Source organism: Anoplopoma fimbria, chromosome 13 (assembly GCF_027596085.1).
Source record: "Anoplopoma fimbria isolate UVic2021 breed Golden Eagle Sablefish chromosome 13, Afim_UVic_2022, whole genome shotgun sequence".
In the NCBI taxonomy this organism is placed as follows: domain Eukaryota; kingdom Metazoa; phylum Chordata; class Actinopteri; order Perciformes; family Anoplopomatidae; genus Anoplopoma; species Anoplopoma fimbria.
The window spans coordinates 8,438,632-8,464,962 of record NC_072461.1 but is presented as its reverse complement, the minus strand read 5'-3'; the positions used below and the strand labels follow the sequence as shown (position 1 = coordinate 8,464,962).

At 42.6% G+C, this 26,331-nt stretch overlaps 1 protein-coding gene across 1 annotated transcript in view; it reads left to right on the top strand.

Moving 5' to 3' along the window:
- Window positions 1-20,785, top strand: part of fbxl17 (F-box and leucine-rich repeat protein 17) — a 210,483-nt gene extending 189,698 nt beyond the window's left edge. The window contains exons 10-11 of the mRNA XM_054610745.1: window positions 609-751; window positions 17,722-20,785. Coding sequence (XP_054466720.1) covers window positions 609-751; window positions 17,722-17,859 — 281 coding nt within the window. The 3' untranslated portion in view covers window positions 17,860-20,785. The remainder of the gene's footprint in view (window positions 1-608; window positions 752-17,721) is intronic.
- The last annotated feature ends 5,546 nt before the right edge of the window (window positions 20,786-26,331 follow it).

Below are 26,331 nucleotides of genomic sequence, written 5' to 3'. Positions count from 1 at the left end.
TGTGTGTGTGTGTGTGTGTGTGTGTGTGTGTGTGTGTGTGTGTGTGTGTGTGTGTGTGTGTGTGTGTGTGTGTGTGTGTGTGTGTGTGTGAAGGCATGAATACACACAAATGCTCTGAGGTGCAACAAAGCCCCCAGACACTGACAGATATTTGTTGCGGTGGATACTCTTCACCCTGCTGGCACTGAGTTTATGCCCTGGCACCAGTAAACACACACACACAAGCAGAATTAAATCATACGCTGGCATGGTGTCACACATCACCCTGGCACGGTGTCACTGCCTTTCACCGCTGTGACTCATGCCAACGCTCTAATGGATGAATCCTGCAGCGGGCTGAACAAACATGTGTGTGTTACCGAGTGTGTGTGTGTGTGTGTGTGTGCGCGTGCATTTTCAAGGCAAACATTTGAATTATGTGTCACAACTTGCCCCGGTTTCGTCTACAAATTTCTGTGAGTCGCTTTGGGAGGCCGCCGCCGCAACCGCTATCACCACATTTGCATGAGAGAGGTTGTCAGACTAACACCTTCTCTTGTCTCTCTCCCTCCCTCCCTCCCCGCCTCCCCATGTCAACCCTCTCTCCGTCTTCCTCCTGTGTTCCACAGCTCTGATAGCCATAGGCCAATACAGCAGCACCATCGAGACGGTGGACGCCGGCTGGTGTAAGGACATCACGGACCAGGGAGCCACACAGATCGCCCAGAGCAGCAAGTCCCTCCGATACCTGGGCCTCATGAGATGTGACAAGGTAACGAGGCCCGGCCCATAATGTCTGCTGCTGTCTGGTTTCCTCTCAGTACTACACAGTATATACACTGCTCTGTGTGTTGGGCGTGCTTTTAAAAGATGCTTCTGGAGATGTTTTTAAATGCAGCAAATCTGATAATTTTTTGGGTAATTGTACAATTAATGTTAATTAGTTGCTGCCCTATTTTAAAACAGTTGCTAAACAGTAAAACAGTTGTAAACTCCCCTTTTTTCGTGGTCTGAATGTGCACAACATATGCACAGGTGTGCGTACGGTGCTCCCACACCTGTGCACTCTATTTTCAGAAATAAATTATATAATTAATAATTCATTTTAAAAGTAGACAATTTATTTGTAATAATACAATGATATGCATTATACATGCAACCATATTTAAATCCAATATTTCCATGCACCAGTCCTGCTCAGCAACGCCCAGATTCGGCCTTTCATGCTTTAAGTTGATACTTACCTTGGTATAAATTGTACATGAATACTATGTATATATATATATACTATGTATATATATATATATATATATATATATATATATATATATATATATATATATATATATATATATATATATATATATATATATATATATATATATATATATATATATATATATATATATATATATATATATATATATATATATATATATGTTGCTCAACTGTATGTGCCTACACATTAACACAGCTACATAGTCACACATGAACCCCTCAAAAGACTCAGGCAACGGGCCAACAGAAAGTATCCAGAGGACAGCGTGTTGAGTGGCTAAGCCTCCGCCGCCTGTGCCCAGTGCGTCCATGTGATCAGCCGGTGGAGTGATAACAGAAGTAAAGTGACACGATGACCCCTCTCCAACCTACTCGCCTCTGGGTCTGAGGGACATTTTTCCCAAAGTCACCTCTTTAACTCTCATCTTGCCTCTTACCCGTCCAATCACCAACCTGAGGGAAGCGCATGTAGTTGCAGTGCCATGGCAACAACTCCACCCACCTCTCCAATTGGCTCAGCGGAGCGCCTGCCACACAGATGCATCCACTTAGTGTGGGATCATTCAGCGTGACATGAGTGGGATGAGGGCAGACAAGGCAGGGAGCATGAACAGCTGCCTCCACCCAGAAACTTTACAGATATTTTGCAGCCTGGTTTCTTGTACTGCAGCCCGGCACACAACACAGGCCATAATTTCAATGCTGGTGGGCCTGCTGAGTGTAATAGTATGCTTTAATAAGCCTTTTGTTTTCAGGCAAAATTTCACGTTTGGGTTTTGCGGCTGAACTAATTTAAGCGCCCCTGCTGCGCAGTAAAAAAGTGCGAGTGGAAGTTGCCAGGGGAGAAAATGAGGGAGGAGAGACTCTGACTTATAGTCGAGGCCTTTCACCAGGCTGGGAACTCATCATTTTTATTTCTACATTATAAAACCTGTGATATCTGCATGGCGCGGCCTCAGGGTTGACCCTATGGATTTTCCCCGATAAAAATTCCCGCCCAGAGATCGTTAAGCGCGACAAAAACGCCGGTGTATCATATTTATCTATTTATGCTGTAATGAAATTAAAGCATACGAGGGGGTCCGACGGTGACCCCATATGTAAGGTCTCAGTGATGAAGCAGAGCGCTCAATTCACATTATTGCAGACGCAAATGTGTATCTATCATATTTATCTAGGAGTAATAAAGAGTAACTGCATTACATAGCAGGTGATCACTTAGATTCCATTTTCATTTAGTTCCCCGCTGCCTCGTCGACTCTGTGACCCAACAATCGATATCTGAAGCCATGTTAATAAAAATCTGCTGGAATGACCCACATCCTTACCGGAATAAAAGTTTTTGCTTTGTTCTGGAAGCTTTCACTCTCCTGCTGAATACAAACTCACCCGTCACTCTTCCCTTATTTATCTCTGTGTCCCTCTCCATGTGTGGTATTCATACTTTTAATTTAATCCAGAGGATGGAGAGATAAATAATTATTCTTCCTCTGCTCAGAAGGGGGGATTGGGGGATGAGAGAGCTAAATAAAGCACTAATTGGTGCTATTAGAGTTGTAATGGAGTGTGAATCGAGCAAAGAAAAGAGTTTGACAGTTTCCAAGGTCAGGTGTGTTACCAGCTCCGAATAACGGAATTAATTCGCCGCATGACGGTCCCCTTCACCCATTTCTCCGTTTTTCAGTCTTTGCAAGCCCTTAAAATGTAGTTTAGCATTGCAAATGAGCCTGGAGTACTTGAGTTGAGGGTTGGTCAGGCTTGTACTCTCTTTCATTCTTTGTTGTTGTGTTTTTTTTTATATTGTGTTAGGTGCGTGGAAGGGAGTTAGATGAAGTCAGGCTTCAGGAGGAGCGGGGAGAGAGGAATGGGTGTAATACGAAGTCCGCTCGGAGGGAAACAAATAAACAGAAATAGGTTGTTATCACCGAGGTCGCGGCGAAAAAATGAGAGCCGCGGAGCGAGTTAAAGAGGTAAAAAGGTGAGGAGAATTGTAGTCATCTACAAGTCAGCCGCGGGGCAGCAGTGACCACGCGCTGCCTTCTCCTCACCCTCCTACACTCTCATCTCTGTCCTCCCCTCCGTCCCTCACACCTCCTGCCCCCCCTCACGCTCTCCTCTTGAGATCCTTCAGTCGCTTCAAAATAAGACCTGTGCATCTGTTTTCTCTCTAATATCTATCTATGTATCTCACATTGAAGATTTTTCCTGCAGCGGGCATTCCTTTCGGAAACAACTTGAAGTTGGGGGAAGATTTTAATATCTTTTTCAAATCAGATCCAATTTGAGCGTGTGCCTTTTCTGTTTGGCTTAACTTCTTCTGTTTTGTTCGTGGAAGTCAAGTGACCTCAAGAATCTGATCAAATTACACAGTTCATTTTGTAAAATAAAAAATAAAACGTGCTTTGACCACTGCTTGGTAAGAAGTTTGAAAGGTTTCACAGTGGTTATAATATGTGTTGCATGCTGTGTCTCTTTAATGAACCCAATCAGTGTTTTAAAGTACTTGCACATTGTTTTGAGTATTGGCGGTGCATTCAATTTGTTCGTGTTTTTTTTTTTTTTTTTTCTGGTTTGCATTTGACATTTCAGCCTCTAGAACTTGTATCACGCTTTATTTGTGTATCGCAGCAGTAAAATCCTGAGGCATGTCCAATTCAATCTCGGTGCAAACTAATCTCATCTCTGCACTTAATGCAGTTCTGGGAAGACGCAGAAGCAGGGGGATAACTCTCAATTCCACAAGGTTCCCACATAATGAAAGTCTTGTGCAAATTACTTAACTTTGGATTTCTATCTGCCACAGCGCCTCGTCTTTATGTTGACAAATCCATTTGACGTTTTCTTTTTTTCCTCGTGCCTCATTTTACTAAATTGTTTAAACTAACAAATACGGCGTAGCTTTCTCCATGCGCCCGCTCGTCTCTTCCTTTCCTCAGCCCAATGTTGACAGCATGAATGACCAGCGTATATGAGGTCAGCAGTGATTACCTCATAGTTCTTATTGACGAGTACATTATGGGATGAAACCTGGGACAAGCACAGGAAGGGATTCCAGGCAAAACTACATCAGTGTAGAATATGTTCTTGTATTTGAATCATGCTTTTTTTAATTTCTCCAACAATTTAGCTCGACCCTCAACAACCTCCATTTGTTTAGCTCAGCCCGAGGATATGCACACTTGAGGAAGCATCTCAATATTTACCCATTAAACCAACCAATGTCCGAGCCAACACGCTGTCTTTGACAGTGGCCCCAACCTGAAATTATTTCGCTTTGCGTATACCAACTGTGAATGTTTGCTTTGCGAATATAAATTGTTATATACACATACACACAGTGGTCTGCTTTGGCAAGTGGTGAGATCTGTGTTGACAGCGTTTTGGACATATTGCAAATATTCCCAAAGTTAATATTTCCCTTACAAGGACTTTGCTTGGTTTCGGATGAGGATGTGTACGTTGCAAGGAATTTAGTACAAATAACTGTAACACAGGTGGGGAAACAAATGGTGTGGTTACAATATCACAGTAATAAACAGCCATTCATAGCCTCATCAGCATTAAGTCTAGCCGAAGCCCGTCTGCTTTACAGATGTTCAGTTAACTCCTGCAGCCCACAATTGGATATTTAAAATAAATCATGGGGACTTTCTCTCCATTTCTTCCTCTCTCCCTCCCTCACTTTGTTCCCTTCTCCCCCACACTAACCGATGTGGAGTTAGGTTTCAGAAGGGGTCCTGTCAGTCTTGGACAAATACGGTCTTGTGATAACCTTGACACACAGCGCGGACAACCCAGTCAGCTCTCCGCCGCGGCAGCTCAGCTGGGCCTGTGCAAATTTGTTTGGAATTGTCAAATCGCCGGGAATTTTAATGTACCAGCTTCCCTGAATGTCACAGGACTTAGAAAGTGTAGAATTCATTTTAAGGAACTGTTAACAGGATCCATCTGGCTCTCCTCATGTGGAGCAGTGTGAAGGATCAATTTCCTCCGTCACAGTTTATACAAACATGCTTCCGTACTGTATACATTTTCCTGCCGGGCAGCCTGAATTCTGTGTCCACTGCCATTTGGACTGATATGTAGGAATTTAAGATTCTTTTTCTCTATACAGACAGACCGAGCACTGATCTGTGTGCAGTTTTGATAGTCAGAATATTTTCTTATTTACACTCTTCATTTTGTAGCTGGTTGAAATTCGGTTGTGGAATGTGTGCGTTTGGCCCAATGACTTTTTTCTTCTTTCCTGCCCGTCTGAAGGATTTCCTTTGTGTCTCAGTGTGTTAACACACGCTCAAATAAAACGTGTCCGTGGATAACAGTGTGTGTTCTCCGAGAGGAATTTATGTTATTTGCTGTGAACACGACTCATAATGGAGCATTGAAATCAGAGCCCCTCCAGGCCCGGGCAAATGGCGTGCTCCGCCTGCCTCAAATGATTACACCCCTCTGCCCTCAGGGCCAAACGAGCCGCGTCTGACGAGGGGAAGGAATGCGATTGATCCAGACTCACCCAAAAATAATCAAATCAATTCATTTCGAGCCTTTTCAGCTATGATTCAGTGTCAGTCTTTTGAAGCATTCAGATGAAAGACTTAAAGAAAATAGTGCATTAATCTTCTGAAAAATGGATCCCTTTTAGCTCGGCATGTTGGCGAAGAATAAAGCACTGCTCCCCATTGAGTCTACTGTTAAATGTGAGGCCCTCTCTGTGGGAGGAATTCATCTTTCTACACTTCCACAAACACGATGGAACATTGTGTATCAATCCAGGCTCTCGAGTGGTAAAAATTCAGTTCACTGGCGTCTGAGGTCATTTTCAACTAAAATTATAGCGATGTTGTAACAACACTCTGCTCACTGGACTGGACACAGAGACATAAACATGCCAAAGTCACACAGATGCGTTAACATTTACAGCTTATTGGCTGACCACAAGTGTTCAATCGCAGAGAAGCCTAATTGATTTGTGCAGAAACAGGCTGTAAATCATGGTGCTCCTTATCTCCACACTGTTTTCACATGTCTCCTATATATGTGTTAAGCTGCTGTTTTACTATATTGGGTCCTATTGGCCACTGTGAACCTTCTGTGTTGATGTATCACTTTGGGGATTTTGATCTTTTTCAGCCTCAGTGGAATGTTTTCTTTCAAAGCGTTTTCACAGCTCAAATGTACGCCTTTCCCCCGTCTCATCCTCTTTCTTCTTCTGTCCTTTCTCCCCTCTTGTCTCTGTCCTCCTCTTCTGTCCCCTCACCATTTTCACTCTCACCCCCCTCTCCTCTCTTCTCATCTACATTCTTTTTTTTGTCCCCCCTCTGCTTCTTTTTTCCACTACTTCATTAGAGTGAAAACAAATGGGCAGTCCAGGTTGTGAAGCAAAAAAGGGAGGCAAACTCACACAGTCAGCACCAAAGCCGGACTAGGAAAATAATGACACTGACTGCTGCAGACCCCTTCAGGGACAGCTGGTGGAGAGAATGAGAGTTACTCATCATAGTAATGGAGGAGATGAGGGAGGGGGGGAGAGTGAAATGAGGGGTGGCCTTAAGGAAAACAAAAAAAAATAGAGGATTCAAAGAATGACACAAACCAAGAGAAACTAAAAGTAAAATTGGATAAAAAGGAAACAATAGAATGAGCCGGCTATTCCCTTTACAAATGGGCCCCACCGAAAAAGTGTTTTGTGTAAGCAGTTTTGAAGTGTGCTCCCATTACCTGAATTGAGGCGGAGCGGCGTTTGGGGAACAGGTATGAGCGCCAATCGCCATCCCACCCCCCTCCCCACCCCCCTCTTAGATAGAGCAACCAGACAGACCTTGTTAAAAGAACAGACATCCCAATCAATATAGTCGTTCCACCGGTGCATCCAGCTGCCGGGGACGATACACAGATAGGCACGGCACAGCAATTTGCAGACATAAACAAGGGCCTAATTGTTCAGGGCCTGGAGGTTTGGAGTGAGGAAAACAAAGATGAAGTATGTCGAAGAGTTAGGAGGCATTTTAACTCTCGTTTAGGAAATGAGAGTTTGGTAGCCGGGCCAAACTTTTCTCTGATGAGTGTTGTTATTGTGAACTGCGGGGATTCTTGTTTAAAAGGTACGCTGAAGCCAAATGGGGAATTAGGAGAAAGATACACGGCATCAGGTGTAATATACACTGCCTCCCTGGCTCCCATTTCCCTCGGCTTTGGTCGGAGCCGAACGCTCAAAGTCGAGAGAAAGTAGTCTGAAAGAGTAATTTGCTGTTTGTGATTTTCGGTGTAATCTCGGAGTCTCATCCCCACACAGAAGAGCCGTATTGATTTGGCGGTCTTAACCGGAGCCGCCTCCTGATCATCCCTTCATCTCATTTCTAAAAGGGCAGGAGCAAGGGACAGTGAAGGAGAGGGGGTGAAATAAAGTGAGACATCGACAGAGTTCACTGCGTATCTGAAGGGAATCTCAGAGTTGCCCTTCAACAGAAATCTACCAGACGCACGTTAACCTGACCTCACCCGGCTCACATACACACTCATGCGTTCCTTTTTCCTTCTCTCCACCTTGTCTTCACTTTATTTATTTTTTTTGTTACCCCTTTTCGTCTCTCAGTTTCTCCCTCCCTTACCCTCCTCCAAGCAAGGACAGCCAAGGTTGTTTGACTTTTTTTGGATGCTGCTCACATCTTTGGTTCATTCAATTAGTTCATCCAAGTTGCCCCCCTCTGTCTTGTCTTCCAGCCTTCCCGCTTTTTTTCCCTCCACCTCCTCCTCCTCCGCTTCTTCCTCATCCAGTGCTGTTTACACATCACAATGGAGGTCAACATAATCACATGGAGTCATGGCCAGACAGCAGAGCAGAATCAATGTGGTCTGGATACTCAGACTTGCCAATTCTGATATGTTTTTGCGCATAACCCAATTGTCTGGCTCTGTTTTTTTTTCATCTCTCGGACATTAAGAGAGAAAGCAGGAGGTCATAGCCCATTTTTAGCCCATGGGTGCGGCGTCTGACTGTGTTGGTGATGAATTAGCTATTTAATGCTAATGACAATGTAGCGCCCCCCTCGCTGGATGTTTTGGCGGCGGGGAATCAATGGAGCCTCTGATTGATGTCCAGCTTCATAATCTGTTAGGAACAGAGTAGCCAGTGGATGATAAAGCTTTGAATACGTTTTTAAGAAGAAACAAAATAAAACAATTTACAATCCAGAAAACAAAGACATACAGATGTGTCATGCTGTCAGAATGTCATGTTTACTCTGACAGTTAATAGAACAAAAGACTGTGTCCATGACGTCTCTCGTTGACCTCTTGAATACAGAAGTGCTTGAAATGAATTGTCCTTGTGTGATTATTCAGAATTAACCTATAATTCAGAATAATCACACTACAGTAGCGTCCACACCTCGGGTTTACAGATGAGGTCGCTGAGTCGCTTCGTGTGTATTTTTCCGGCCGGTCCACAAGTCCAAACCTGGCTCTCCTCGCTCTGAAGAGTCGCTATGAATTTTGTATCTCGATGTTCTTTGAAAGGACAGGGTCAAGCTGTCCTCATTCTTTATTTATTCTGCAGAACAAGGGAGTCGGGCGAGGCAAAGAAGGGGAAAAAAATTAAACACTGTAGCTCTGTTGTGATTATCTTCAAGGAATTCTGCTTGTGTCTGACCTCCAGTAAGCTGCCCTGGAATTTGTTCTTAAGATTTCAGTCTGTGTGTGTGTGTGTGTGTGTGTGTGTGTGTGTGTGTGTCTGTGTCTGTGTCTGTGTGTGTGTGTGTGTGTGTGTGTGTGTGTGTGTGTGTGTGTGTGTGTCTGTCTGTGTGTGTGTCTGTGTCTGTGTCTGTCTTGTTACATCGTGCTGTTTGCCATCTGAAGAGGAAGTAGTGGTTTTAGTTTACAGGACATTCAACAGGTCTGCTGTTAACTCACCCTCTCTGTCTCTGGTCGTCTCTCTGCGTCTGTCTGTCTGTCCCAACACTTTTATCTCTCTCTTTCGCCTGTTTTTTCTACCGGACATAAAAAGTTTAGTTCTTCTGAAGGTTACGTCTTGAACCGTTTATTTTTACTCCAAATGGGTTAATTATTTGTCAGATTCAGCGTGCGTATTGAAAGATCTCAAAGTTGAGGTCTTCGCTGGACCAAGTCCAAAACAGACCTATGGGAATCCCACCTGAACCCAAATTGATGGGATTAATATTAATAGATTGAAATAATGTATTATTCATGAAGAAAACCTGTCTGCAAGGGGCTTGAGGACAGTCAGTCCAAAATAGATCCAAAATGTGGTCAACTCAAACAGACCATTTTACAGCTCACTGTTTCCATCTCGTTTCAGAAACCATGTTTGTCGTGATCACAGCTAATGGAGATTCCAGACCTGCTGCCATAGAATCTGATCTGGATTTAATTGGGTCCCTGGTTTTGGTTACTAGGAACTAGGAACTAGTGGACTAAGAGTTATTGTATCTTTCATTACATTTGATGTTATACCTGTACGATGTATATAGGGAAAAGATGAATAAATCACGTGACAATATAATACAGCAATTAACAAAAGTTAATTGTGGTTGCATCAATGTTCTGACATGGTGGCATGTTATAACTTTATAGCACTTAATTTAAAATATTTAATTCTGTAGAAATGGATGAGGATGATTGTTTCTAGAAAATCAAAATCTAAGGCTTGTTGGTTCATTGGCCATCTTTTATTAGCTTTGCTTTACTTCTTCCTAATACAGTGGTTCTTAACCTTATTGGAGGTACTGAACCCTGTGAGCTTCATCAGTGCATTCACCGAACCCTTCGTAATTGGAAAAATAAAATATGATTTCTTCAAAACATAGGTATATATTTTATTAGTGCACAAAATGAACCATGCATCAGTTGCACACAAAATCACTGTGCACAAAAACATAACTCAATGAATGATTTGCGATCAGGTACGCAACTTCGTACGATGCTGTGAGGATCGGTTTGTCGACAAACAAAACATGAATTTCACACAAAAACATAACTCAGTGAATATTTACTGCAAATCAATGTGACTTTTGCTGTTGCCTTTCAGATACAAGTTCAGAAATGCGCGGCTTCACCTTGGCAAGTGCCACTCTCATATCATTTTCGCAGCAAAGTCTGTTCCTTTTCTTAGTTTTCATGTCCACCATCCTCGAAAAGGATTGCTCACAAAGATACGTTGTAACAAACGGTGTGAGTATCTCAAGGGCTTTCTTGGCAATACCAGAGTATGGTACGATTTGGTGACATCAAAACGTTGAGAGCGTTGTTGTTCCGAAGAGTTGCTGTTGAAGCTGGCTCTGCTGAAGTTCAATGATTTCGTCGAGGCATTCATCGTTGACATCTGCTGTCATCTGCTGAACGCAGCATAAGTTTTAGCTTTCTCCGTGCTTTTTGGGCTACCCAAGCCACCGTACAGTTATGCTGCGTTCACACCGAACGGGGCGCTCGGTGTGAACGCAGCATAAGGAATAGACGGTCATTCATTTTTAAAGCGGCGGCTCACTTGACCGCAGTGTGTGTCTGCCGAACCCCTGAGAGTGACTCATCGAACCCCTAGGGTTCGATCGAACCCAGGTTAAGAACCACTGTCCTAATAGATGGAGCTTTGATAGTGTTTTACAGAGACTAACAAATAAATAGTGTAAACCCTCTTGAGTTATGGAATGTTTTCCCCCGGTCTGCAGAGATAAGAAGGCCGGTGTGGAGAGAGAGAGAGAGAGCAAGAGAGAGAGAGGGTTGGGTTGAGCTGAGCTGAGCTGGGCGGAGCGGCGCGGAGCCTCGCACACATTCCTTTAGTTACCTTTTGTCACGTGTGATGGAGTGTGGGGTTTACAAACCTGGCCTCCAGAACCTCTTTCTCTGACCCTGTTCAGTTGAGCCCCCATTCCTCGGCGTGTGAGTGTGCGCTCTGACACCCTGCTGCCGTCTGATATTGTGCAGGGATGAGGGTGCGTGAGCTGGACCAGACATCAGTTGTCGCAAGCGGTGCCTGACCTGTTTTAAAAAATAAAAAAAAAGCGCACCCAGATCCATGCACTGCAGATTTCTGTGAGGGTTCTCAGAGACAAAATCAAAATGTTTGAGCTTCGGCTTTCCTCAGTAAAGAGCAAGTCTATTCCTTAAGCTTCCAATCCAGTGCATCGATAGTTCATTTAGAAATATCGAATCCTTTCAGAATAAGTTTGCGGCGACCTCTTTTCTGTCCCCGCACTTCAGAAATCCTCTGCTTTCTTTTCCATTCACTCCCCTCGCCCTCCTTCCCCTCCCTCTTATCGGAGCAGGAGAACTATCCTTCAGTTGTCCAGTCACTCGTTTAGAAACTTTACAACTGGGGATTTTCCTCTGAGCAGTTTAAAGAAGGCTATAAATCTGGCCTGTTTAAATCCAGACTTGTTTAAGCTGCCTTTTACTGAGACCTGATGCACTGCATTCTTCTGCTGCCTAAACAGGCTTTTTAGGCATTTACCCCAAATGTATTTACTGGTTGACTGATACACTCTCTACATGTGAGGAGACAGGGAACGGGGGGTATTTGTCTCTCTTTATGGGCCTGGGACTAGCAATGGATGCCACATGGCCCAAGAAAATGTGGGGAAAGAAGGAGAAAAAAAAAAGAAAGTAAAAAAAGATAATAAAAAAAAAAGGGCAATTTTCACAGAATATTTCTTTAGCATATGTAAAAAAATGACCACTGAACTTAGTTTTCTGATATATGCGTGCATTTAAATACAGTTCTAAAGTTGTAAAATTCCAACAGTGTTTTGTTCTCTTTGCTCTCTTCAGGGTCAGTACACTACAGCGCTCGGTGGGTTTGATATATTCAGAAGGAGCGGAGGCCGTATTTTTTTTTTAAGGCCGACTACTTCCTAAACTCTCTCCCTCTCTCTTTATTCCACTTCCCTCCCTTGATTGCTAAGAGCACTCTCAGGGTGTTCTCTCCACGCCGGTCTAATATGATATGCATCTTTGTGTTTGTGTATCTGATTATCGATTTACGACCCCGTTCTTCTTTTTCCCACTGAGAATGCGAACTGCAGCTGCATTAGTCAACTTTACGACGTGTTTTACAGCGCTGCTTACTAGAGGAAGGCCCAGGGCTTGCGGTAAATGTATATTTTACGTGGCGATAGAGTGCATTTGCATCAGAGGATCAGAGTTTAAAATAAGAGCTTACTGTTAAGAAAGAGAACAGATAAGAGGACTCTCCAGGGAGAGCAGAGGTCAGCTCGGGAACATGCCGTCGCATCCCTTCAGCCATCCCTGTAAGCTATCCATGTTTACTGTACAGCCTGTTCAAATAAAAGGTGCTTTTGCCGAGCAGCGTATCAGACATGCATCTTTTTGTTTTTCCCCTCATCCCTCTCTTGCCCTCTTGTAAACCCTGACAACGGCACATTACCCGTCAGCATGCATTACGCCACGCTTAGATCTGCAGTGCCGCATCTTTGAAGTTAAAATGGGGGAAAATATCATAAGTATAGGCCTCACTCCAGATAGCTGTGGCTGTGATCCCAGATGCTTCTCGGAGATTAGAATCATCAGTGAGGAGCGATCTGCTCTATCGTATGGCTCTCCTACAGACTTGGCAGCAGGTTGGGAGGAGGGGTTGTACAGTAAGCACACTGGATGAGGACTGCATGGGGTAAAATAAAAAAAAAAAAAGAAACTCCCTGCCAGAGCCAAATATATCTAAAGCACCATTCCTGACAACAGACGCAATACTGGTTTCCGATAGCATTTTTTTTTAAGCCTGTGTTCCCTAGCAACCGGATGTCGTTAGGCACGGTAACAAAGTTTCACTCTGGGAAGAAACCGCTGAATCACCGGTTTTCACGAAGTCATGTGGCACAACTGCTGTAACCAGAGGACTCGGCCAGCCAGTTACCCGCAGAATTCGGTCCGACCTTCATGTCTAACACCAGCTCTGAGCCGCAAATACCAAGCAGGTGTGGTGATGTCATCGCGCCTCAGTCAACATACCACAGAGCCATGCAAAGGGCACACACAGCCTTGTTCTGGAAAGAGAGGGATTGTACCTCGGAGCTCTGGGAACTTGCTGGGAGAGGGTTTCTTTTACAGGAGGCTGTTGTTTTTAGGCCTGAAAAGATTTACAGTAACTCAGCGGAGGAGAGTTAATGGATGCTGTGATGCATAAATGCCTCCGTTAACTGATTTTCTGTCAACAAGATTTTCTATCCGCCGGCAATAAAATGTTTTAAAAATGAGCGTAGGCATATGTCATTCTGAGATGCCAATTAATCAAACCAGGTACAATGAGTTTCTGTGCCGTGTTGTAACCATTTAAAATGTATACAGGCTTGGACATGATTGATAGTAAAATCATTTATTTTCTTCAACTTGAATGGCTTTTTCCCTCTTCCATAATACAATGTTTAAATTCCAATCATTTGACGGCTGCTGCATGTGTCCGTAATTAACATTAAAAATAATCTTAAAATGTTTTGCTGCACACAAAACACAGGTCAGTGCAATAGCTATGCTTATCATGATTTGTATCAAAGGGATTTTGGTGAAACTCAAAAATGTAGCGTTGCTGCAACCGGCAATTAGGAAATGATTCAGCGTTTTGATTGGGAGCCATTTTGTGTGTGTGCCTTGTTTGCTCAGCAAGTGGATCCGCAGTAAATTAGCATTAATGAATGTTATGCCCTCCCATCAGTTTGACAGGTCTATTCTTTAGATTTGTTTTAATTGTAATTAAGCCCTGATTAACAAGCTGGGGGATGTTTCATTCTCTTTTCAAGAATATAGCATAATATGTTGTGAAGGGGTTTGTCATTTTATTTGCTAATTAGGCTCAGCCATGTGTCATAACAAACTTGTCTCTGTAGCAGCAGTGTTGAAAAGGCTTCGGTTGAGCTGTTCTTGTGCTCATGCTTTGGTCCTCTGTGAAGGCAAAATCCGGCCATCTTTGTAGGCAAACTCCAGCCGTTTGTTCGCCCCGTTGCTAAGGGCTAAAGGCCAAGAACCATTAAGACCCTGGTTCAAATGTAGCCAGACCTCCCTCCATCCCTGGTGTCTCTCCACTAAGCTACCTAATAAAGGCCTTAAAAACCCCTCAAAAATTATGAAATAAAAAAAACACAGATGTGAGGTTAATCTAGCATCACATAAAAGCTAATGATGACTATTTGGAGCCAGTTGCTAAATTTGTTGAAAAGGATCCAAGAGTGGCCAGACCAGAGAGTCAATGAAAAAGCTCGTGATTCAGAGTCTGCATTAATCCTTGCTTCTGAGACACACTGCTTGTGATTAAAACCGACTTCATTAGTTCAACATCTCTGTCCAAAGGATGAGTTTAAAAAAAACAATGTGCAGCAACTATAAAAATAACAGAATATACAACCTGAAAAATACCCATCTCATTCTCAGCCTCACTATACCATAGAAAATCAGAAGATATAGCCGTATAATAAACACTAGATATGCCAATTCCAGCAGCTTGTTGACATCTCTAGTCATTGGTCAAGTTTCCAATAAAATTGTTTTCAAATCCTGACGAAATTTCAGGAAAATCTGTAAAAAGGAGTGTCTTCATCTACCGTTAAAAAAATATTAGGGGTTCGAAATAAACAGTTGGTGGCACTGATTTTACAGTTGGGTGCCATTAAACCACTGCAGAAGAGGACGCAAAGACAAAAAGTCAAAACTCAAACCAATGAAAATGATGTGGAAAACACGATGAAATGATTGCATTAATGTTATTAATTTCAAGAAGGTTACAGCCTCCTCATGACTCTTTACTGATCTGATGTTTCATCTCTTCAGTGGAAGTCACCTGCCGCCTACAAGTCAGGACTTATTCGACAAGTCTGCTTCCATTGAACAGACTTTTTCCCCTGATTTCCAGCATTTCCACAAAAACTTTCTTTGAAGATTTGCATAAAAACAGGTGGATGGAAACACTCTTGTTGTACCCATAAAATACGCTCCACGGATTACGTCTGGTCCAGCCAGCGATCACATGAAATCATGTAGATTTCATGAAAAGGCACAGAGATCAGAACTCTGCAAGAGGTCTTTGATTATTATATTCTCTTTCATGCAGTACTGTATGTGAATAACTTACACTTGTTGAGTTTGATCTTTTTAGTAGGAGAGGTAATGTGGTGGTTTGTTTTGTAAAACTGGCAGTTGGAATTCTAACATTATCTCATAATAAGGGGAATTCTTTAAGGCAATATCCTGAAACACTGTTTTACTAATGCATCAGCTTTGCTGATGAATCATTGAACACAGCACGTAAAACTGTTTCTGGAATTTTCTCATTTCCACTCTTACCCACCGATTTTAATACACCTTTCAGCAGTTGAGATGTCAGAGGGTTATTATTTCAAATTTAAAAGCCCTCTGCCAGTCTGCGTTGTCTTTCTCTTCAATACTGACGGGAGAGAGAACTGAGGCCGCACTATTTTTTTTGGCACTTATTCTCAGAATTTCCTCACAGCATCTGATCAGAAAAAAGAGATGGAAATCAGAAAGACTTTTTGACCCTGGCTTCTTGATTCTATCTTGTTTTTCCTGTATTGAAGGTATCCTGAAAGAGTCTGTCAATCTGCTGCGCGTCAGCGTCAAACACCCGAACTCCAGCTCACTGCTTCTTCCTTGGCAATCAAAGCAAAGACCGTTGTTGCTTCTTTGTCTCCATGAATTCCCTTGTGCTGTACAGTTTCCATCTTCCCTCTGTGACCGGGGAAGAAGGAATCGGTGGTTTGTTCACTTAGCATGCTTATTTCTCACTCTGATCCTGCTGGTTTCATCCCAAGTCTGTCTGTCTATTTGTTCTCTCAATTTTCTCTACTTGACAAGGAATATACTGATACCCATCGCTTACATGTATTGGGTTAATTGAAGAGAAAGACAGAAAATGTCAACCGGAGCAGATCAGAACCGGAGCATGAGCCAGGGAGCTCTTACCTTGTGAAGGTTTTTCCTCCAGAAAGCACAGAAACCAAAGGGCTCTGGGGCAATGAGCTCGAGGAAAACTGTGAAACACTTTGTCACTGCTTTGGCAACAACGGATGACTGTGTGCTCAACATGTGTGTGAGTGTTTATACATCATTTCCCCTGGAAAGTGTCATGCTCGCGGGTGGGCGGGGGGTCGGTTCTGGGTGGGTTGCGGTTAACCCCTCAAGGTCTCCAGGGTTACTCTGCCTCTGGTCTTTGTCAGATTCTCAGGCGTTCTCACTCTTGGCGCTCGGTGACGGTCTGACGGGGTGTTAGACTGGCAAAGGAGTGCGGGAGCGGCTAATAGCTGCTTGTCTTTCTAGTCCTCCGAGAACACGCGGGCCTCATTAGCCTTGTGAGCTCAGCTGTCCTCTGGTGCCGAACCCATCGCCATCGTCCAGCTGTGTGTGTATGTGTGTGTGAGAGTGTGTATGTGCATATTTGCAAACACTGATTGATGCTCTTAAGAAATTGCTTTTCCTTCATTTTAGTCTAGTAGACTGCCATTTTGACAGGGCATTAACAGTTCAATCTGTGTTTCTTATCTTAATAAAGGCATCATAGGGCGATGCAGAGACGGTCGACAGATTTTTTAGATTACTCCATTCAAATTATGTCATTTATATATATCTGTATTTATTAGACCTAAAGCAATATTTCTGTTACATTTATGTGGTTTCAAGCTGATTGCCTCTTTTTAATACGTCTAGCCAGGACTCCTGGAAATCTCGTCTGATACTGAATGAATGAGTCTCCATTGGTTGCCTCATGATATGCTCAGTGTGAGCTAATCTATCAAATAGGATAACAACAACAGTAACTTCAGAAAAAGCACAAAGGTTTTGAATAAGTCGGACTGCTGAAGTCTGCAAACATACTTTACATTTTTGCGCAAAGGGGCTGTACATTTTTGTCACCAGTCACTTTCACCGGCGATATTTTGATGGTATTAGAAAGAGGGAAGGATTATAGCCAAGTAGTTTCCCAAATTTTTTTAAGGCGGTCTTCAAAAATCCCTTATCTTTCAACTGGTCCTACTGTTATCAAAAACAGGCTAAACATGTCAGAAGTGAGCCAACATGAGGATATAATCATACACTACATGTCATTTGTGCTTGAGTTCATTCCTTTGCCTTGGAAACAGCAGTTGACAAAACAAATATTCACAACTGAAGATCCACTCACTCGAATGTTTCCGCCAAATCACACAGTCTTCATCAGCAGATGTAGTTTTTCATCATGAAAGTGTAGATATTTAAACTTTCTTACAAGTGCTTAAAATAATGGAGAGTTTAAATATCCACAGTTCCATGATACCTGGACATCTACTGATGAAGACAGTATTATGTGGTCAAAAGCTGTGGGAAAGTAGTGAGTAGGTGGGTCTTGATTTGCCAACATCTACTAATGTTTAAAGTAATTCTTGTTACATTTATTGTCATTGAGGTGAATCTGATCATTTGATCGTCTTTGTGTGTCTTTGTGTTTGTGTTTTGCAGGTGAACGAGGAGACGGTGGAGAGGCTGGTGGTCCAGTACCCTCACATTGTTTTCAGCACAGTGATGCAGGATTGCAAGAGAACCCTGGAGAGAGCTTATCAAATGGGCTGGAGCCCCAACACGTCGAACACATCGTAGCTACTGCTGGATCCCACAAACACACACACACACGTACATAGCTACGCAGAGGCCCTTTTTTTGTACAGACACACATACACAACATTTGCAGCTCAGTCATGTTATGTTTGCCTCTCATCCACTGTTCAAACACGCATGTGAACATGTAGCTACACACTCACAGACACTGGTCCAGTTCACCAACTGTTTCATTTGGAGAAAATCTCTCATTTTAATAATACAAGTCAAATATCAGCCTCCTGGTATTTTATAGTTAAGCGAGATGGTTGCTATACTCCAGTTATAGGTTACAATGAACAACTTGACTGAATTTTCCTCATCATCATTCTCAATAAGTCATATTACATCAAACAAAGTCATGTACTTTCTTTGACCTGACCCTTGAGTGACTTGTTTGTTTTGGTGCAAAGAGGTGCACCAACAGGATTTATTTGATATCTACTTTAAGTGAGTGTTACTCAATTGATAGAGTGAGCCTCATCTAACTATAAAGAAAGGAATCTCTCTCTGTCTGTCTGCATATCTGTTGCATATCTCGAGAACCGTTCATCTGACGATCTACTTCTCACTTAGTGGGTGTATCATTGACTGCAGTTCGGTTTACAACCAAACTCTTCTTCACTTCCCTGAATTCAAAATACTTCCGCTAATTAAATCCATGGTCTTCTGTATAACAGCAATGGTCATGTCAAAACAAGAGACTAATACGCTGAGGTGGAAATGACTACCAAGGTTTCGGACTGCAAGTAACAGCGACTTGGGTGTGTTTTCCAGCGGCAGATTTACTGATATGGGGCCCCTGGCAAATACTGTCTTGCTTTACTTTTCAACCCTTCTCTAACTGGGAATGTTGGTTTTGTCAGAAAAAAATACAACATATTATCAGTAAAGCTCATAACACCACAAAGTAAAAGACCTGCAATTCAATTTTGACTTCAAGTGAAAAGTGAAACAGAGGCATCAGCAGCACTATGTACGATGTAAAATGTACTTATTTCTGTTCAACTGGAGCTTTCAGTTCCAATATGATGCTGGATAGTTAAATTCATTTAAATTATTTTTTTATTTTATGAGTCAAATATGAATTGGTAACTTTACCAGTAACATGTTTTTGTCAAGTAAATGTATGAGCCACAGGTCGAGGTTGCCTACCTTCCCTTATGGTAAGGTCTTCCCCAGGTGTTTTTTCCTTTAAACCAGAGTGTATTTCACTGGTGTTTCTGATCGTGAGTAGCCGTGGCTTGGGTGTGTGATGCAACTAAGTCATGCCAAGTGTATTGCCGGGGACCTAAGGAAGCGCAGTGTGAAGTTGTTTGTATGAGCGGTTCTCGAGAAAGCTACAAGCAGCAACACCACAGGCCAAGCATTCGTCCCAAACAAGCATGTTTTCAACGGGCGCTGCTCTAGTGCAGTTGAAATCCTTCTTATCATTTAGGATGTAGTCGAGGTAAAGATGCACGAGGAGGGGGTTGGCGGTCTGCTCTTGAATACATGGAAACAATCCAAACTAACGCATCCTTAAAACAAAGACATTCAGGGATGGTCAGACGAGAATTGTTTTTAATGAACAAAAGATTACCCGGAGCCGATGTTCCTCAGCGCTGCGCCCATGTCGGCCCTCTGCAGTGTTTACTTCCTTCAAACTGAACTCAACTGCTGCAGCGAGATCGCACAACACAGAGCAGAGACTCAGAGATCAGGAGATGACATCCCACAACTTAAGACCAGAAGACTGCCAAGGCTTCAGACCTCACAGGAATCTGCGACGTTTATTTTGTCCAAGTAGTTTTTTTTGTTTTTTTTTCTTTTCTTGGATGTCCAGTACAGTGTTAAAGGCATTTGTGAACCCAATCGTGTTGAGATGTTTGACGAGGCTCCATTTGAAGGACAGAACTCTTCGCTGTGACTTAATATGCACATTGTCTCGGCACAGAAGAAAGATTCAAACCCCTGGCAACAAACTGCATCGATTATTTCTCAAAAATGGCATGTTTACATTAGGATTTTTAGCTACAGAGATATTATCTACAGGTGACCTGCCGTTGAAGTTAGCCTCTGTATAACTTGGGAACAATGCTGTTTTTTGATGACATGCTTAGATTTGGAGTTGACTGAGCATCACCTCGAGTCAGAACAGAATGAAATAAAACATCGCTTGAAATAGAAGTTGCCTTCACATAAAAATCCTGGCTGATGATATCAGAATATTTACCACAACCGCCATGATGACAGGTAAGAGGAAACGTTGCCTTAATGCTTAGTGGGTACTGTAATTGCCATCCAATGAGCGACCCAGAATTTACTGAAGAAATGTTTATCTGAGTTTATCTATTACCATTCTCACCTTATTTCATATATACATATAAATAAGTACTGCGTGGGATTTACCTGATATTGGTTTTGAGCATATATTTGTAACATTAGCTATGTAGCAATGCAATGAGGGATTTATCTTTGTTAGTGGTGTAGGATGTAAAAATAAAAGACAAAGAAAAAAAAAACTGGCTTGGGCCTATAATCAGAGAGTTGATGGTTTTTCATCTATCCTATAGAAACTCAGTAGTGTACAGTTAAAAATGCAAATAACCAGGGTATTTTTCTATGGTGTGAACCAGCTATGGGCTCAGCCTCCACACACTGTCACTCTGACATGAACAATAGCTGTCTGAGCCTCGGGGTCTGAGTAGAACTGTAAACTTTCTACAGAATATAGAGATTTCAGACAATTACAAACACCTTCATTTTACCCTTGTCAGGATTTGTAGACTTTAACCGGTGTCTCCCTTTGCCTGTTTTTGTTCTGTTTTCTGTTCTTTTGTAATCCCCATATGCACTTTCTTCCCTGCTAGATGTTGACACACTTGATTCCTGATTTGTTAAGGCAACCGTAAATGACTGGATTTACATAAAGATGAATAAAACACTACTTCAAGCTTTCTTTTCTCTTTTCCTTTTGTATGTGTGGAATTGAGGCACGAGAAGAATATTCAAAATGACAGTGGAATACTCCATCGCTCATTTTACATAATCTGTGGACTGCTTAAACATTTCTATTGCATGTTTTATAAACTTTGTATTACATCGATTGCATTTCAACTCAAGGACCACTATGAATACAACAGTAGATGGTGAATTTCAATTTCACCAAGTCTACAACGGTAGATTGAAATTCAACACGACTTGCATCCGTATGCTCAGGTAAAAATGCAAATACTTATACCAGCATGTTTTCTATCACAACCAAAGGCCTCTGTATTGGTAGAAATAAAGATGTTTTCCACAGATACGCATGCATTGATAACGTTTTTTCTATTGAGCACCATGACACAACAATCAACCTGCGTTTCCTCTCAGGTACTCTTGTGATGTCAAGGTCAGTATTGCCACAATCACAGCAGTTTCACATCTGAAAGTCAGGGGAAACCAGCTTGCTGCACAGCAAGACAGCAGAGACCTCAAAGAGCTAAAAAAAAAGCTGTCACTCAATATGTCCCCAGTCTTTGACAATATTGTCCCTTTCAAGTGCCTATTTTCATGCCTGCCGATCAAACGCGGGTGATGGCATCAAACAGGAAGCGGAGGTTGGTTCTTCCGTGATACATTCTTTATGTTGCCAACACAATTTGTGTCAACGGGAGTCACAATTAACTTGAGTCATAGCTAAAGGAGTTTTCTTTGTATCTAAATTTAAGCATAGGGAGGTCTGATGGTAAGTTTCTGTTTTATTTCCTACTGAGACATAAATACATGGAGCAAACACATGCACACACACAATCCATCTTCCATTGTAATCTGTTTAATCTTCTCCACGTAAGATAATGCACAGGGACTGGACACACCAACTGATCCCTTAGAACCAGTTACATTCATCTGACAACAATTACTGCCTTTGTGAGCTTCTATGTTTAAAGTTTTGTGTCAGAAATGTGTTGTTACAATGCTGCGGTATGTTAGGCTGTAATTTGTGCTTTTGTTTCAGGTGTACTTTTCCCAATACACCTTCATCTGATATTACAATCTCTGCATGGTAGTACTTGTTGCAGTAATGGGCTATTGTTTTGGATTGCAATAGATTCCACATGTGTTCATTTTGTTGCATCCACCCACTGTAAATGTTTGAACAACACATGGTCACAACAGAGGCGTACAAACATTACAGCTGCTTGGAACTGAGCAGATTGTAAACACAAAGCAACTCTTGTAAAGTCACTTAATTTTTTTAATACATTTTCTTAAAGAGCGGCTGTTATTAAAACATATTGTGTTTGCAGAGAAAAAATATGAAAATTGGAACAATGCTTATGAGATTACTTTTATTTTGTAATTTTTGGGGGGCATTTTAGCTTTGTTTAGATAGTAACAGTGTAGGAATGGGCAGGGACCATGTGGAGAAAGACAGAAGGTGGTATAAAATCCAACAAATGTCCCTGGCCACACTTTTCTACCTCCCTCTCTGCAATCTCTTCTGATCTCACTTTCTCTGTGCCTTTTTATCAGATAAACAAGGTGAGAAAAGTGCAATTATTGTTGTGAGGGGAGTGGATGCCGTTCCCGCCATGTCCTCCTTCACCAACTATCTATAAAGAAAAATAATCACATATTGTTGCACTGAGGTTTTTTTTTATTATTGTGTGTTTGCTTATATGTTTATTTAATATTGTATGTTGGAATAACATTGGTAGAAAAAAAAGAAGCTCAGGTATTGCCAGTGAGTGTCAAAAGACCTTCAGTCAAGACATTTTCAATTTTACTCCTCCAGCAAGAAAAACCTTCAATAGCTTGTACTTCTCTGACCCTGACATAGCAGAGACATTAATAATTTGGCCTTTGGCTCGGTTTCCTCTGCATCTGTAGAAAACCTTCTGATTTCAGAATGTCAGGTTATTTTTTTGTTCAAATATCTCTGCTACAAATGAGCCGATCTCCCTACACTCGCTCCCATTTCTCTCCTGGGTAAATTACGCAACTTGCTGAATTTTACTGCCGCCAATTAGCGCCTTTGCAAATGTGAGTGTATGCCATCGATTCTCCTGCTGATTGAGGTGGGTTACATCGATGGCCCGCACTCCTCGGACTCCTGCAATATTCATTAAGGTGGAAGAAGGCGTTTGTCCGCCACTTGGCAGAGAAACTGCCCTCCGAAAAGGGAGAGTGCGCACGGGGCTCAGCAGAATAGCAATAGAGAGCGGTAATTAAACTTGGTAAATATTCATGTGGTCATTACATTTTTAATGAGGTGCTGATAAGAATTGACGCTGTCCATACAGGACATTTGTCATGTTGGACCTGCAAGGACGTTAGTCTAGTCTTCCCAAGAAATTAGTATTCTTCCAGACCTAATCATAGCTGACATTGACGGATGTCCTCAACTGAGAAGGTAGGGGTTCCTTTGAACTTCTTCACAAGAATTGATACAGAGCATCTAGTCGTGATGAAGTCTGTGTTTGAAAAAAGAGGCAGTCCACCCTGCTTAAGCATTGGTGTGCTGTCAGGAACTACAGTGTGTGTCAGAGTCTTTGTGTTTTGTAATGCTTCCTAACAAGACGTGGATGCTTGGGAGCTGCATGCAATGACTTGTTGAGCCAATGGTGGTGCCCACGATGAGGTTAGATCCTATCTACTGTAGTAGTGTCTGATACACTGCAGCCCCTATCATTAGTTAGGGAACATCACTCCCTAACTGACATGACTTGTCCATCCTTGGACAAGTCATGTCTTGTCTTCCAAGTATTTAGCGTAGGTCTTTGCCTCAGACACCTCCCTTGACAGTCTCCTCTCCTTTCTGACTTGCTCCAACCGACCCACTGTGGAGGGTCTGCCCTGCTAAAGCTTCCCATCATCCTATTCACCCAACACTGAATCAACTTTACTCTGGCAAATCCCAGCATTCCCTCCGTCTCACCCCTGCCCTCTCCAAACCCAGATTCTTCCTGTCTGTTGGAAATGATGTCAATCATTTGTCAACATCTGGCCCGAGTGCCCCGGGAGCTTTAATATTTATAAACATATAAAAGAAATATATTTCCTGTCCATCATCATATACTGTTCTCACCCTGCTCCCCGGGGAGCCAGGAGGTATTTTGCAGAGCTACCTATGGTATTCTGCCTGCCTATTGGCTCGTGTTGATTCTGCCGTTGGGGAAGGAGCGTAGCGTTGAATAGCGAAGATGTTAATGGGTTGACTTTGTAACTGACACTGCGTTTGAACAGCAGGAGCCAGCTCGGTGTTGCTATTCATGACTCCAGAGTAGCCTGTGCATTCTAGGCCCCGACGAGACCCACAGAGAACTCTAGAAGGGAGTATTTGAATTACACTGGCTCGTTTACTTGTTTTGGACGGTCCGAGTCTGTTGGAGGAGGACAAATTTTCCCCACAGTTACTGCATCTGGAAATTGAACTTGAACATGATAGACCCCGGCAGTCCTCAGCTTGATGTATGAAGATTTATGGGTATAAATTCCTCTATAATGGTTTGCCTCTCACCAGGGGCTACAACTAAACCAGCTTTCCTGTCCAACCGCACGAAGATAAAAAGAAATGAGATTTGTTAATCCACCGTATTTTGACATCCTCCCAATAGCCTCATTCCTGCCGCCTGGGGAAGATATCAACCAATGAGTTCCCTTTATAAAAAAAAAATAAAAAAAAGTGAGGTGTGCTGAGCATGTGTGTCGGCAAGGATAATGAAGTCATAGTGATTCCCCCCTCCGTTCCATGGCTCCATGTAGATGTTGTCTTTCTGTCTTTCAAGCTAGAGTTAATTGCGGTGTTTAGGCAGAGCTCAGTCTAGCTTCTAAACGGCAAAGGTTAATTAGCAACAGAAGGATCTCCACACAAGATATGTTGACATTTACATTTCCTTCCTGGCTGAAATGAGAAAGAACCCCATTTGGTGGCAATGGGACGGGAAAGGGGAGAAAAAAATGATTCCTCTACAAACATCCTAATTTCTATGCAAGGCTTGGCGTTGATATGCAGATTTGGCAGTTGGATGACATTTAAAAGTAGTTAATTGTGCAAATCTTTGTTTTAGACTGGAAAGGTCGTGGATAGTGAGAGTCTTTCATCATGAACTAACCCCCCCCTCATCAGCACAGCTGCATAGAAGGGAGGGGGGTTTGTTGGTTCCTCCACTGACCGCCTTATAAAGTCGCCCATCGCTTTTCAAGGTGGTTCATGAATATTTATACGCACAAACTGTTTGGAAAATGAAAATTAATCTGCAGCCCTACGGGAGATGACTTGGCTATCTGTTTCCACCAAAGAACACCATTCGGGATGAAAATGCTCTATTGTTTCCTTTCTCATATTCCTAAATGTCTGGATATCAAATTAAGCATGTTGCTTCTTGATGGACAATTTTGTTTTATTGCAAGGCATTCCTCCTCTTATTACAGCACAACTCTGTGATGTGTCTCACATAAGATTTGTTTGTGTTTGGCTATCATAACGTCTCTATTGCAATTTTTGTGGTAAACCTAAACAGGAAAAACAATCCTTCCCTCTGGAAGCAATATGATAATGCTAAATAGGTTTATTACATGTAATGCTTTGTCCACATTTTGGATATTACCATCTAACAGGCAACACTGGTGAGAAAGCACAATGAATTAAAGATACAGCAGGTGCACAGATTGGAAATTTTACACCTGGTTTCACCTGAATAGCACAAATGGATACATAATTGCTCCATTTCCTCACTTCCCTTCGCTGGGTGACATTAAAGGGAGCTCTTTGAGAGAACGGAATAAGGATGAACACATCCAAATGGGGACTTAAGCAAACCTCAAATCTGATCAGGCTTATTTTTATTTGTCTTTCAGCTGAAAAAATAAATAAATCTCTCTCTGATTTAGCTACCATTAGGGTTCCTCCAAGGATACGCTGGTTTTGTTTGCTTGCTGAAATAACTCGGTGCACATTTAATCAACGCCTGATTCACCAACCGCTCTTTGTTTTTCTCCTCTGAAGCACGGTCTCACATCCTCCCCGGTTTCCCATCAATTAAAGCAGTCCAGCACCGTTCTAAAGCTACAGATGGCCAGCGTCAGACTCGACCAGATTCAGGGTCTCCCAGCCAACTGCTCTGACATGTCAGACATGCCGGTATGCCTTGTCACTCCCCACCCCTCCGCTGTAACAAAGGGCCGACTCCCCTCCGGAGCTCCAGGCCCAAGTGGATCGCAGAGACCTGAGGCGTGACGGAGCCCCAGTCTCAAGGCCAAGAGTGCGCCCCTGGACCTCCTTTCAAAGCGGCCCCTCCTTCCTCCCCTCCTTCCTCTTGAAACCTAGTGTCCATTTAATCCTCCTACAATTCCATCTCTTGCCGCTCAAACCCTACAATCAACACCTCCCTCCGCTCCCTGCTGAACAGTCACACATACACACACACACACACACACACACACACACACACACTCATTTTCCTCAATGAATCCCCCCTCATTTTCCATCTCCAAATCTCACACTTG